Consider the following 15,500-nt stretch of genomic DNA (forward strand, 5'->3'; position numbering starts at 1 on the left):
TAAAAATTAATTTTCAGTTAATTTAAAAGAACAAAGCCTTTCTAATACCAGCAGTGTCCCATTCCAAATATTAACTACTTTTCAAGTTTCATAATTTTATTTCCCTTCAGGTCAAATGTTATCCCCACAGTCCATTCCAACTCATCTTGAAGTTAAAAATGGAGTCAACAATGACAATGCAAATGTTGAGTCAAGCAAGGTAAGGTTGTCACTTTTGGCTTGTCTGGTTATGATGTTTGTGGGTGGGATATGTCCATTTTTCTCCTACACACCCACAACTAGGTTCTAGCTGGGATCATTCTCTTTTGTGGAGAACTACAAATTTGCATCCATTGTTCTTGCAAAGCACTACACAAGCTTTCTTGGCTCTTTGATAAATGGATAGCGAGACCAAACATGTTTTTAAATCCTATCAAATGATAGAAAATCCAAGCCAGTATTGAGTTATGTACTAGCCAATGTGTTGTCTGGAGCTTCAGGCATGGGGCACTGTTGTGCCAGTTGTATGCTAACCTGGTCTGTCATTACTCTGGAGAAATGATTTAACAAGGCATATTCTGAGATCAATTGGGGTTCAATTGCCATTGCTTTTGGGGGGTTTTCTAGATTGACAGTTATCTTTCCTTTTGGGAAATGTCCAGGTTATCTCAAGGTCAGAAAACAAAGCAGGGAATGACATCTGTTCTGTTTATCTTTTGTACACTTTTCATAGATCATTTAGTTGGAATTTGTTTATAGAGCCTGAAGTTTGAAAGATTTTTCAGTGTTAATTGAAATCTTTTCAGAAAATTGTTCAAAAATGTTTGCAGAAAACTTTCGAATTTTTAATCCTTCTCTTCTATTATGGAGAATATTTACAGCAGTATTAGTCATATTCCTGGAGAAGGAATGATTGGCGTAACTGCAAGTGACCTAATGGTAGGTGAGGTGTGGAACTCACCCTGATGAGACAAGATGGGCCGGAAATGACTAATTCAAAGAACAAGGAAGTGGGTACACTTTCTGGAAAGGAAAACTGGAAGAGGAATGTATTTCACTGAGTGAGCTTCATCGAGAATGAGCTTGTGTGGCATTGGGGTCTGTGACTTCCCCTGTGGAATTAGTAAATGCTTTATTACTCTTTGGCTCATTAACATGGAACCAACATGCTATAGTCATTGGTGCAAATGGCCCAATCTTGGAAGCTTCAGGTGAAGCCAAAGGGGATTTCCAACCTTAAAAACGCTTGGTCTTTATCCCAAAGGGAGACAAATTGATCCTCCTGGGCACCTTCAACATCAAAGTGGAAGAGGTACAACCCAAAATGTAATCAGCAAGTCTAACTCCAGTGGGGTCCTCTTGGCAAAATGCTGAGAGCATAGTCCTGTCACAACCAATACCCTGCTTTATCAAAGGGATAAGCACAAGGCCTCATGGCAACACCTCTAGTACAAGCATTAGCACCTCTTAAGCCTATATCATCATTCAAGCTAAAGACTGCCAAGATATCTGCATCACCTGCGTGATAACTACTGGACTGACCACCACCTAATCTGCTCTGTTATTTCCATTAACCTGGCCTCAAAACATCAGTGTCAACAGAAACTTTGCCACAAGAAGATGAATGTCAGAACTCTCAAGGACACCACAAAGGCAGCTCTTGAACAGCACCTCACAGACCAAGTTATCAACTCCCAGCCTACAGGAGCAGCAAAGTGTTCACAGCACATGAGAGCCCTGAAGTCCACCAGAATTGACACCTCTACAAAGAAGCAGAGCAGGTGAACTCATCAGGGATAGAGAGGTGGTCAGTGCCTGCTGAAAGGAACACTTTGAAGGCTGCCTTGAAACGAGAGCCCTTAACGCCAGTTTACTGGAACTGGAACCAGTTCAGTCCAGCCTTGCTACCAATCCTGACCAACAAGATGTCAAAGCCATATCACAATGAAGAAATAACAAGGTCTCTGGAGTAGATGGTACCCCTGAGGAAGTTCTAAAACTCTAAAGAACTTCAGTCCTGAATCTGCAATCTCATTGTCCACATCATGGAAGAGCAAGGTATACGAAGGTACCTCAAAGATGTCGGAGTTGTGATTATCTTCAAGGAAGGAGATGAGTGCAATTGTGGTAACTTCAGAGGGGACTCCCTGCTAACTGCCACAGGGCAATCATTACCAGGGTCCTCAACTGCCCCCTCCTAGTTTCCCACAGCACTGTGGATTTCATCCATCTGAAGGCACAGTGGAAGTGATCCTGTCCAATTCCAACATTATGTCCAACTTGAAAAGCAATGCAGGGAGCATTACCAACCACTATACATGGCCTTTTGTGATCTCACTAAAGCATTTGACTTCAAGCAGGAGGGACTGTAGAACAGTGACAAAATTCAATTTCAAATTTGAAGCATTTTGTATTTCCTTCATGACTGCATGCAAACTGTGACCATAACCAACAGATCTATGAAAGAGTGGATCTCGGTGAAGACCAATATCCATCAAGGCTGTGATGTTGCTCTGACGCCTTTATCTTTTCTGTCTTAATGTTGCACCTCACCTCCAATAAATATTCTATGGGAGTGGAGTCAACCTTCAGAGCTATGGTGACTGCTCCAGCTTGGAGACTGAACCCTTGGTCAATGGCTTGTTCAATGAAGCATACAAGAGGATGGGTTTGCACACAACATCTGCAAGGCAAAGGTCCTTTACCATCCTGCTCCTGCTGCACCACACTAACCTCTGACAATAAGTCCACGAGAACCTGGAAAACAGGACCCTTTTTCCTCTTGGGGGCCACCTCTTGGTGAAATTCACCATTGCCTTTAATTCACCAGCTAAGCCTTTACTCAATTGAGGAAAAGGTGCTCGAGGATCAAGACCTCAACCTGGTACTAAACTGGGCAGCAGTGACTCCTCTCCCTCTATGCTTTTATGACATGGACTACTTACAGCTGGCATCTCAAGGTACTTAAAAGATACCACCAATGTCACCTCCACAAAATCCTCCCAATTCACTGGAAGGACAAGTGAACCAACATCAGTGTCCCCTCTCAGTCCAACAGCCCCAGCACTGAGACCTTTTTTTTTACACACTATCAGCTATTGAGCAGGTCACGCCCATGGCCAAATTTTGTGTGGGGTGGGGTGCAAAGCCTGCACTGCCTCTTGGAATCCCTGGCACTCAACTGGTCAAAGTGAAGAGTGGTATTGGGAACCTCAAATCCATGCATTGGGAACACAAAGAATAGCAGAAGGTGTGAACCATCGCACAAGCTACCCACCCTATCAGCTGCCACCTGCCCCATCTGTGGAAGAGTGCTGTTTCAATATTGGCCTCATCAGGCACCTTGGAACGCACAGAACCAGAGTAAGGAAGTAAGTCCTCCTCAATCCTGGGGACTGCCTGAGGAGTTGAATGAGACATTGCTCATTTTTTTGCATCCATCCTTGAGTTTTGAAGTGTACTGGAAAGATAATGTGTTAACAAACTGAAGATGTTTAATGAAACAAAATGATGAGACCTTGTTTGCGAAATCAGACAATGAGTTTATCTTGCTGCTGTGAGAAATCCTGGATTTGAGTACTGAATGAATAACCTGATTCCATCTGTAATCTCTATGGCTAGTCCTTGGATAACAGCAGGAATGTTGACTGACTTTTATTTATCTCCCCTCTAGTTGAACGCTGAGATGAATTAGTGTTCTTGCTGCTGCAGCCTTGATGTGAGATTACTAACCCAGTGTGCACGTGCTGGTTGAGGCTAAGCTTTTCTCTGAAAAGCTTGTTAAAGAGCAATTAAACTATGGTCTCTCCCCACCCCTGCACCACCATCACAATATCCTAATTTTAAAACAAAATATTTATTTCACTTAGGACTGCATCCTTTTTCTTCCTGGAATCCATGTATTTTTGCTTTGCAGGTTGATCTCCATTTCATGAAGAAGATCCCTATCGGTGCTGAAGCCTCCAATGTCCTGGTTGGTGAGCTAGATTTTCTCAACCGGCCAATTGTGGCATTTGTACGTCTCTCTCCAGCTATCCTTCTCACAGGACTTACTGAAGTTCCAATACCTACCAGGTAGCTAATGTTTTTCTGCTTTTCACACCTTGCAGTAAGGGATGACTTACAATAAAAGTTGTAGATACTTCTATATTGCACCTAGTTATGTACATGAGTCACCTGTTTTCAAATGAATAATGGCCAGATGCAGAAATCACCCAGGCCAGTAACGTACCATGGAGCAGCCATATGTTGAATCACAATTTATTCTAATTTTATGTGGTATTAGTTAAGCAGGATTTTTAGACAAAACCTCCAAGTGGTTTGATCTTCAACATCCACCTCTAACACTGGTAAGGGCAGACAGATACAGTATTTCAGCTGAAAGATGGAACCACTGATAATACAGCACTCCTACAAAGCAGCACAGGAGTAACACCCTAAATTAAGTGGTCAGATCAGTGTGAGTTTTCTCTGTACATTATGCTGGAAAAGCTCTGGGTCATCTGTGGAGGCAAAAAGTGTAAACCAGCATTATGGGTTGGTGATGCAGTCTCAACCCAAAATGTTGACTTGCGCCTTTTGCCCCCACAGATGCTGTTTGGCCCGCTGAGTTCTTCCAATATTTTTTTTCTTTAGACTTCAGTATCTGCAGTCTGTTTTGTCGTCTTGTGTTTTTGTCTGTGTGCACATATATGTATATGCAAGGATATTTAAGTTCGATCAGATGTGTATCCACTTGCAAAGTAACTAGATAACACAGCAGGTCAATGGATTAAAAAAAACAATGAAGCTCCCCTACCCTCTTCCCAAGTGGAATGTTGTATTTTCATTTGCTAATATGCACCCTGGAAATAAAGTAACTTTTGAAATTCCTTTAAATAACTTGTGTAAGCTATGTTTGTTCTCTCCACATGCTGTCTCCCCTGCTATCACTGGCATCTTCTATTATGCTTTTCAATTAGAAGATTTTGGTAACCTGTTCTTGCACACAGTATGCTGATTGGCTAATATTTTGCATGCACTTAAATATTTTTTCCACCCAGCTAATTTATGTTACCATGTCTCAAAATTACAATACAAGAAAAATGCATGTCCCTGCAAAAAAATAACTTTTAGTAATGTTAATTTCCCCACCCACACCACCATACAATACTGAAATTTTTATTATATTACCACAAGGGGAAAAACAACTATCCTCTGTCAAAAACCAGGTTCTGCCTTTGTGGGTCTCCCCTCTTGGGGGACTCCCTCCCTGGAACTTGGGATTCAAAATCTAGTTGCATTATTTGATTTGTTTTTAAGGCTTTGTGACCTGAGCACACCTCAGATACTTCGTTTTTGTTCTTATACTAGTAAGGTTAAAAGAAACCCTTCTGCATTAAATATATTGGTTAAGAATTTGGTCAAGAGGCAGGATTAACTGTTTGGAAGTTCACATAGCACATTAAAAACACAATGTTTAGCATTGAGGGGAATAGTATTATAACTAAATTTCTACAAATTGATGGGGATATACAAATTCTAGTGCACTCAGTTGTTTCTAACTCTGGAAACCTAATTGTGGCTGTACACTTGTTTTTGTATAATGCTAAGTGGAAGATTTTATACATTTCTATGGTGATTGGAGAAAAATTGTACGCATTTTACAGCACTTTCAACGTGGTTCACAGCACTATTCCATGTGCAGAATGTAATATTGGCAAAGATGTTGCTAACCAATCCTATTGCTATCTTGAGCAACAAACTGCTGGAGGAGCCCAGTGGGTCAGGCAGCATCTATGGAGGAAAATGGGCAGTTGATATTTCTGGTCAAGACCCTTCATCTGGACTACTACTGTGAGCAAGAGGATGAATACTGCTTTCTTTCCTGTTCCACATTGTCCTGCCTGTGATTATTTTCTGGAGGGGTTTGTTCCAGGATGCAGCACAAATTGACCTCTTATTGAGAATAGCCTTGGCTTCACCTAAATTTTTCTCATAGCAACTTGTGTAAGACTGCGAATCTAAGGTCCAGGGTCGAGCCCACAGCCTACCAATCCATGATGTCTGGCATCAGCAAAATACCTGTTCTATAGGGCTTTTTTTTTTAAGGAGGCAAATTCCAGTGTTTGTATTGAGTTCTGTTGTAAAGACCAAGCTTCAGATTGTAATAAAATCCTAGAAATTAATATTCCATTCATGCTGGCAAAAATGGAATTATATTGGTACTTGGCAGAGTGTTTTAAGGTGCTGTTAGCCCTGGAGATTGATTATTCATTGGCATGTACTTCCTGTGCTGGGAACCTGGTATGAACCCCTCCCTTCCTTCCTCTGCTGCTCCTGCAGAAATGAAGCAGTGATCTGATTGCCTCACAGGTTCACTCCACACCAAATGGTTGGGCAATGTGCAGTGGCTGCCTGTGAGGACTGGTATTACATTGGCTGTGACAAACTCTGGTTGCTCAGGACTGTGCCCTGGTCAGCATGGTGAGTGCAGCCAATGCTGGCGACCGGCAGCACCTGCTCTGGGTGTTGACAGACCGCCTGGATCTTAGTCTCCCTCATTACCTCCTATTGGATGTGACTGACTACCATTGAGCTCTGCTAGGGAGAGTTGTGCAACCAAGCAGAGAGGAAGAGTGTGCAGCTTCCATCACATCCAACTGGTGTTCTGCTCAACACCAGCCCTCGCTGGCAGCCATTACACATTGCCTTGGTGGCTTGTTCTACTTTCAACTTTGCACTGATTAAATCACTTTAACTCTTTCATTGTTTTGGGAGTGCCAGAATAGTGCTCTCAATTAGCTTCCTGGAACAGCAGCCTACAGCACTGGGGAGGGCAGTAGTTTGCTCCAGGTTCACAGCACAGCAGTACTGACAGTAATGACCCCTTAATTTAGTGTTGCTTCCACTCATACTCATTATCTTACCTTTTCTGCTACCTTCAAGGATCTGTGAACGTGCATTTCCAGCATCCTTCCGTTTTTCTACATGTCAGTGTATACTTCCTTTTATCATGCATGTATTCCCATGTCCTTTTGCCCTCATTTTACTTTGACAAATAGAATTGGCATTAATCACACTTCTCTGCTCGCCATCCTATTGAGATAGAGATATATATTCTTAATTCTAAGTTAAATTATACAATTGCCTTCACATCCTAGATTGTCTTCAATTTTGTTTATCTCTTTAGATGGTTTAAAAAAAACTATTTCCCAGTTAATTGGTAGTGGTTTTAAAAGCAGAAATTCAATTTTGTTGTTCTGATCATAAATTGCTTAAATTTCATGCTTCATAGTTTCAAATATCCTTAACTATCTTGATTTGAATTACATTGAAATTTATGCAAGCGATTTATTCTCTTTGCCAAAAGCTAGGACTAAACAAACTGTGTGATTCAGGGGTTTACATGTGGCTGTGTGGGAGTGCAGGGTAGAGCATTTTAAATCTGTAAACCAGGAAGCTTTACTATTTTTTTTTAAAAGAAATAAAGGGGGGCATTATGCATGGGCTGATGGTCTGGAAGAAATATGGTCCTTGAAATTGGAAATGACAAGGGAAGGAAGAGATGAGGAATTAAACGTGCTGAATAGCAAAGGGCAAAATGGATGGATATTTAAATTAAAAGATTTGTGTGCATGTGGTGAGAGAATTTCTTAAAGTTTGAGTTCACTCTGGCAAGTTGAGCTATTTATTTTTTTTAAATATTTCGGTTCAAGTGTGGCCTTCTTCCAAAATCCCATTCAACTAATTAGTTAAGATTTCCTCCCTCCTCTCTCAATTCCTCCTTCACCCAACCAACCTTGTGGTTGCAGTTCAGATGAAGAATGTTTGCCGAAAAAACTAAGTTTGATTCTTTTGATGCCTGTAAGGTTAACTTAATCAATTTGCCATGCAAGGGGAAAATGTATGCAGAAAGTTATGAATGAACACCATGTCATTGATTGTGGAGATGACTTTAAGGTAGCCCATCCCACTCATCTGATCAAGCAAAATAGCACACAAGATTTACTTTTTGCTTGTTATGGAGTTAAGATGAATGAAAACCTGTCCATGGCAGCTGTTAAAAGATTAGAAGTCTGGAGAAGAAAGATGCCTTTGAATTCAACAGTAATTAAGCATGTCAATCATGGCAAATAGGCACAGGTCTCCATTTGAAATTGTGCTAGTATATGCAATGATTCTCCAAGCTGACCATTTTTTAAAAAAAAAGTCTCCATTTAGTCCCTCCTTTTCCACATATTATTGGCATTGCCAGACGAGGGGATTGATCTCCTGCTGATAGAAGTATAAATTATGCAGATTAAAATTATGCATTTGGAATTGGTGTTGGCCAAGTTTTTAAACGGGCATCAAATGCCAACTTGGTTGTAGTGACCAATGCAGGTCAACATTTGTCTTTGGGATAGCTTGTGCCTTTTGATGGTTGTAGATTTGCTATACCAATGTTAATAGTTAACTTGGTTTTGTGTAGCCTCAAAGCTTTGAAATGGGCAATTATTCTGCCACCACACACCCCCACCCCCACCCCCACCCAAGGACGGTTACTGATGCTTTGTCAGAATAAGTTTCAATTTGCATACAGCAACAGAGATAAATGGCTATGCTTTTGGTGTTTAAGGGAGGAATGTTGTCCAGGGCACCAGAAAAATGTCACCTTTCCTGAGCATGGGAGCTTTTAAATCCACCTCAATCAAAACTGGAGATGCTAAATTCAGACTTTTATCTGAAAGGTGGTACCTCCATCAATGGAGCATACACTTGATATAGCACCCAAATGTTTTCAATTGCATTCAAACCTTGCAATGGCCATGAACCCACAATTGTTGACTTCAAGGCAAGAGTACAGCTATGATTAGTGCCCGATTTTACTTGTGGCTTTGAATTAAATATAGTGATTTTATGGAGACACAAGAGATTGTAGATGCTGGAATCTGGAGCAGCACAGAAAATGCTAGAGTAACTCTGAGCTGGGCAGTATCTATGGAGGGAAATGGACAATTGACACGAGTCATCTGGACTGGAATGAAAGAGGAGATGACCAGTATAAAAAGGTGGTGGGAAGGGGTGGAGCAAGAGCTGGTAGGTGATGAGTGGATCCAGGTGAGGGGGTGATAGAGGGGATGAGTGGGAATGATGCAAGAAGCTGGGAGGTGGTGGATGGAAGTGACAAAGGGTTGAAGGTGGAATCTGATAGGGACAGTGGACCTTGGAATAAACAGAAGGCAGTGAGGAGGGGAACTGGTGGGAGGAGCATGTGGGTGATGGGCATTGGAGATGGTGGGGGAAAGAGGATGATGGGGGCTGGTTGGGATCAGGAGGATAAAAGGGGAAGAAGGGACAGAGGAGAGAGGTTACTGCAAATTAGAATTTGATGTTGAGGCTGTCAGGTTGGAGACTACCAAGGTGGAATATGAAGCGGTGTTGCTTCTCCAACCTGCGTCTGGCTTCAATGTGGCAGTGGAGGCCGTGGATAAACATGTCAGTATGGGAAGTGGAATTGAAGTGGCTGGCCACTGGAAGATTCTGGCTGGTACCCAGGATTTGACTGCATGTATCTCACTGCAGTACTTGGTTCTGCACTGTTGGAGACAATGTTTGAAAATTTTTACCTGAATTTTTAAAAAAAGTGACATGCTGTTGGAAAATTCAGTTAACCAGGAATAGAGCAATCTTATGCAGATCTTTGGGTGTCTTGTCACCTGTTGGGAAACTTGTCTCATTTTACAATGGGACTTTCACTAGCACTTTTTCCACCAATACAAGTATTGCAAATGCTGACTACTGTACTGCAACATCCAAAATTCTTCAGTGAGATTTTCGACCTCCCTAGTCAGGAAAAACAGCTGTTCTTATTTGCCACTTGCAACTTGAATAAATTAGCCTTGTTTTTCAGTTATGCTTAATAGGTATCCAGTAGGTAGATACTACAAATTTGTAGTTTTTTAAATGTTTACCAAGGGTTTTAGTATGATGTGTTTAAATCAACGTGTAGAAGAGCAAGGTAACTCAGACCACAACTTTGTTTCAGTATTTACCTATGATTGCACAGACACTAAAAGTTGCTATCTAATTTATTCCATAACAATGGGCACCTATGCTGTCTCCATTATGCTTGCAGCAAGATCCAAGCCAAATCTTTTCTGCCCATAATTGTCAAAGTAAAGTAGTTCTGTTTGTAGGGGACACAAGCAGCATGTTATTTTTAAAAATCGTTCCTTGTCCCTAAGTATAAAGGACATTTTTTGTGGGACATGGATGTTGCTGGCAATGCTGGATTTCATTGTCCATCCCAAGTTGCCCTGAACTGAGAAAGTAATGAACAGTCGACCATATTTGGTGTGTCTGAGTCACATAGGCTAGAACATCAGGGAGCCATACATTTTTAGCAACAATCCCTGTAGTTTCCTCATTGTCACTGTCATACTAATGCATTAGAGAATGACAGATTAGAGAGGGCATAGTCCTGGATGCAGATTTATTTTATGAAAATCAAGTGCTGCATTTATTTTTAAATTACCTTTTGTGTTGCAATCACAAGGTAACATAGAGCCTAACCCTGTGACTGATGTAGTTATGAGTCTATTTTGTTTATTCACTTATTTGAAGAGCAGTGGGTTACTCAAATGTTCAATAATGCTAGTCTTATTGAATTCTGTCCTTTTTCCAGATTCCTTTTCATTTTGCTTGGACCAGTTGGAAAGGCACAGCAATACCATGAGATTGGTAGGTCTATGGCCACTATAATGACTGATGAGGTAAGTCTGTATTTGAGACAATGGTATCTATTGTCATTGAGTTTGGGGTTGGTGCTGTTTTGGACAAGGCTATGACCTAAATAAGACTACTGCTTTGTAAATGTCCAGCGTTTCTGAGTTCTCCCTGTGTACCTATCAGGGATAAAGAACAAGTTTTCCTAATTATTCAGTCCCTTTGACACAATCCATCAACTGTGACTGCATCACCTTTCAAGGGTTGAATAGCTTCAGCAAAAACAGAAAATGCTGAAAATAGCAGGCTGGGCTGCATTTGTGGGAAAAGAGCTGCTGTGGGAATCCCTTCAGAACTGAAAAGGAGACGGAAGAAGCTTGTAAAGGTGTAGGGGGGTTGGGGGAGGACAGTATCTTGAAGGTAAAAGTAGGTTGCCCATGGGAATAAGCTGTAAACAAGGTTATCTAGTCAGTGAATGAAAGAACATGAGTTGTGAAATGCAGACTGGGAGAATGTGCCTGGCAGGTCAGGTTGGGCAAGTCCTCCACTCCCAGAGAGGGGAGAAAGGAAGGAGGGGGGTGGTGGGGAGGGAAGGGAACCCAGCTGAGCTAATATTACAGATGGATGACTAATACAGACCAAGAAATCAAGTTACCTGAAGTTGTAGAATTCAGTATTGAGTCCAGAAGGCTATAACGTGCCCAGGTAGAAGGTGAGGTGGTGTTCCTCAAGTTTGTGTTAGGCATCACTGATGATTACAGGAGGCCACAGACTGACAGTTCAGAGTGGGTGTGGAATGGGGAATTCAAGTGGCAGGCAGTGGGAAGCTTGGGGTTGTCCCTGTGGACTGACCGCAGATGTTCAGCAAGGCCATCACCCAATCTGCACTTGGTTTCTTCCATATATAGGAGACCACATGGTGAACACTGAATGCTGTGCATGAGTTTGGAAGAAGTGCAAGTGAATTGCTGCTTCACCTGACAAGACTTGAGGTCTGTAGATGGTTGGAAGGGAAGAGATCGTAGTCATGCTGCATAGAAACAGGCCCTTTGGCCCAACTCATCCATGCTGACTGTGTTGTCCAGCGAGATGAAGGGATGAGTGTTGCATTGCCTGTGGTTGCAAGGGAAAGTACCGTAAGAAAGGGGGTGGTTGGTGCTAACAGAAGTGTGGTTCTGTCCTTTTGGCGCTGCATTTTGCAATTCCTGCATTCTTTTGTCCATGTTCTCGCCCTCTAACTGCTCCTATTCGCTCACTGACCAGATGATCTTGATTTACAGTTTATTCCCATGGTCACCCCAGTTTTGTCTTTTTTTTAAGAGATGTCCCATCCCCTCCTTCCACTCCCCCTCCCCCAAAAAGCAGGCAGCTTAACAAGCTTTTTTTCTCCTTTTGCCTTTTTGAAAAGCTAACTGTTCTTCTTCTCACATGCCGCCTGACCTGTTGAGTATTTCCAGCATTTTCTGTTTTTGTTTTGGACCTCTGCAATTTTTTCACTTCAGTATCTTCATTGTACTCTTCTAATACTTTTTGCCAATGTAACTCAACACTTTGGTTGATTGCTGCTCCACTCTGGCATTTTAGTAACCTGCTTGTACCCTTTTTCTTCTTTCCCTGTGCTTTCTATTAAGATCCGCCACTTGGTAAAGTAGATGAAAGGATCAGCAAACAGACTTCATTTTTTTTTCCCTGCAGTGATGGTTTTCTGGTTGATTTTTGTCTGTTGGTCTATCTGTCTCTGTTGGATTGTCATTGTGCAATGCAATAAACAGATTTGTGGCCTTGCAAACAAAACTTGGGTTGAGATTCTTTCTAGACTGGACTGTGGAATTTCAACCCTAAGTTCTTCCACGCCTCTGAGTGGCCTTGAAACCTACCTATGAAACCAAACTTTTGCCTAATATTTCTGTGGCTTGGTGTCAAATTTTGATCGTGTTCCTGTAAATCACTTTGGGATGCTTTAGTGATATAAGGGCTATATGAATGATAGTTGTGCCTTCATGTTCTGTGTGCTATTGGCAGTGCTCAAAAGTGATTTTTGTCCATTAGCTCTACTGGAGCATGATGCTAAGAGTGGTAATAGGTGAGGTGGGGGGTTGTGGTAGCAAAATACTTCCTGCAAAAAGGAAAAGTACTCAATGTTTGGAGAATGTGTTTTGGTATGAATTTTGCCATTTTTGATATTATAAAATCATAAACAAATACGGTGACTAGGAAACTGAGTAAAATATGTGGCCACAGCAGTTCTCACTCCAAAAGTGAGTGGAGTTCGTGGAATCAGAGGTACTAAATAAAACACACTAGTATCTCCATTTGAAACCCTCATTGGGTGTTAAATGTTTGTGTGGAAATGCCTTGTTCAGGGAGTTTCCTATTACTTCTGCAGCAATTTTTCCTTCAAGAATGATTTATTTTAAATAGCAAGCAGTTGAGGCTTAAATGCTAAATAGCTTTGTAGAACTGAAATGGATGTGGGGAACAATTGCTGTTAAACTAGAAGGGGTTTTGGGGTTGTCCATATACGTTCTCGAACTTCAATGATATTTGCCTGCAGTTCCTGGGGTGAGAAAGTTGACCAATGGCACCTCTCTGAATAAAATGGTAACATTTTTGGTAGGATTTCTGGTTTATAGATACTCGCTGTCTGCCCCCTGATCTCAATTTACTTGAGGGTTTGCAGTTCTCAATAATTGAAATCTGGGTTGCATCTCCAGTCCATGTGTACCAGACCTTTTCTGCCTTGTTTGCCTACACATCAGTTCTTGTATGCAGTCTTAAAGTATCAAATAGATTGAGACATTAGCAAAGTTTAAGTGGGTGACACAAATACTGTTTTTATGGTGTCCCAAGTCTGCTTTTGCATTCTCATTTCCATGCATCTTGCATGGATTTTGAAATGTAAAGCCAGTCACTGGTCCACTAGATAAGCAAATGTCACCACCCCCAGGCACAAATCTTCCCTGCCCCCACACATCCCATTGGCATAGCAACAGCGGCATCTACCATTTGAAATCTCCCACAGTGAGATTTGATTGAACTGTTTAATTTGAGAGAGCAATAATTTTAAAAGAATTGGGTAGTGCAAGACTGGTTCATTTGTTGCTGGAAAACTGAACTATACTTGAGATGAAGCTATTTTTAATTTCTATTTCTGAATCCTTCAAAATATGTCAGAGCCAGCAGCGAGCTGGGTGTAGCATCAATTAGATTACTGTCAGCTTTGTGTCTGACAGCAACTACAATCTGCCTCTGCTGGCTATGATGTATTCTGTTTGCATCACAGATTTAAGGTAGGATTCCTGAGCTAGTGATAAAACAAAAGAGGACGGGTTGGGGTCAAGAGCATTGCATCTGTGCTCACCCTCTGAATTAGGGGAAGAGGAATTTACCTTTCCTATTTTAGGAGGATTTGGGCAGCAAGAAAACCAAACTTGGAAATGATCTAATCAGTAGATTTGAAACAATGGTTTTGTTGATGAATAGGGTTATCCCTACATTGAAGAAAGCTTTGGCTTAGTAATACATAGGAATGTAATCATGACACAATTCTAATGTTGTTCAGGAATCTGTACCTATTCAGATCATCATTTGCACTTTCACGGGTTTCACTGTTTTCTACTTTATTTTGAATAGCAGATATCACCACAACAATGCTTTGAGTTGGTGCCAGCCTCAGTAAAGTATAGGAAATAATATTCCAGAAATGGCTTGCAATGCCATCTTTTTGATTTTTGCTTTCTTTTAAAAGGGAGGCTGAAATTCTGTTGATATCTGCTAAATGTGGGCAAGGAACATGACTCCCTCTAGTGCCTATATTAATGATTGCAGTTCGACCAAAATACTAGAATACTTATGTTTATACCACCAAGTGTATTTACAGTAAAAATTGTTTCCTACCATTATTTATAATGAGCTAATACCTCGATTAAACCAGCAAATTATGTATTGCATTCAGCAATTTTCATTTACAATTGCTGCAATTTGTTTTTAAAAATTGGCATTTTCTCCCAAATCTGAATGATGCATGGATATTGTATAAGATTCTAAAATGATTCAAAAGGTACACCCTTTACAAAACTTGGGTTTGTTACTGATTAGATCATGCAATGTGGAAGGATCAAATGGAAGGCACTTCACTCAATTTTAAAAAAAAACCAATGACCCATAAAATTGCAGTTTTCAGGCACTCTTGACATGGTTGTTATGAAGTGATGGAAAAAGAATTCCTAAACCCTTCACTTCTCCCACTCCCCCACCCACCCACAAGTATACTTGTTATTCTTTATGGTTCACATTGCTTGAAAAGTGTCAGAATTGTTTTTAATGTGTGATTATTTGAATAAGCATATGTGGACTTGTAGGCACATAATCTGGCCCAGCACCATATTAGAGAGGTTTCTTTTATGTTTGTGGTGAACATTGGCATTAATAACTGAATGTGGATATTGGATCAGTGAGTGCAGAAAAGCTGAGCTACGTTTTTGTATTCAGTTGATGCTTGCTGATGCAAGTTAATAGGAGAGAAGTGGGAAGGAAGAACAAGAACAGACCATTAAATATTGAGGGATAGTGAAGCTAGTGGAAGAGACTCCACGAGGAAGCCTGATGGTACAATCTGCGCTTACCTTTTCACGTTAACACAATGCTACTGACGGGAGTATTGATTGCCATTTTGTGCATCACAAAATGATAGGGTGTAAATTTACAAATGCACATTGCTATTTTCAAGGATAAAGAGAATTCCAGAAACACCAGGCAGCATCTGCAGAAAGAGAACTGGTTAACATTGCAGGTTAAGATGCTTCATCAGGAAAAAAAAAGTTGCTACTTGT

At 41.0% G+C, this 15,500-nt stretch overlaps 1 protein-coding gene across 3 annotated transcripts in view; it reads left to right on the plus strand.

Moving 5' to 3' along the window:
• LOC127566949 (electroneutral sodium bicarbonate exchanger 1-like) overlaps positions 1-15,500 on the plus strand; it is a 158,026-nt gene that overhangs the window by 94,675 nt on the left and 47,851 nt on the right. For all 3 annotated transcript variants that reach the window (XM_052009507.1, XM_052009508.1, XM_052009506.1), the window contains 3 exons: positions 111-199; positions 3,896-4,053; positions 10,628-10,715. In XM_052009507.1, the coding sequence (XP_051865467.1) occupies positions 111-199; positions 3,896-4,053; positions 10,628-10,715 (335 nt within the window). The remainder of the gene's footprint in view (positions 1-110; positions 200-3,895; positions 4,054-10,627; positions 10,716-15,500) is intronic.

The sequence above is a fragment of the Pristis pectinata genome, chromosome X (assembly GCF_009764475.1).
Source record: "Pristis pectinata isolate sPriPec2 chromosome X, sPriPec2.1.pri, whole genome shotgun sequence".
Taxonomy (NCBI): domain Eukaryota; kingdom Metazoa; phylum Chordata; class Chondrichthyes; order Rhinopristiformes; family Pristidae; genus Pristis; species Pristis pectinata.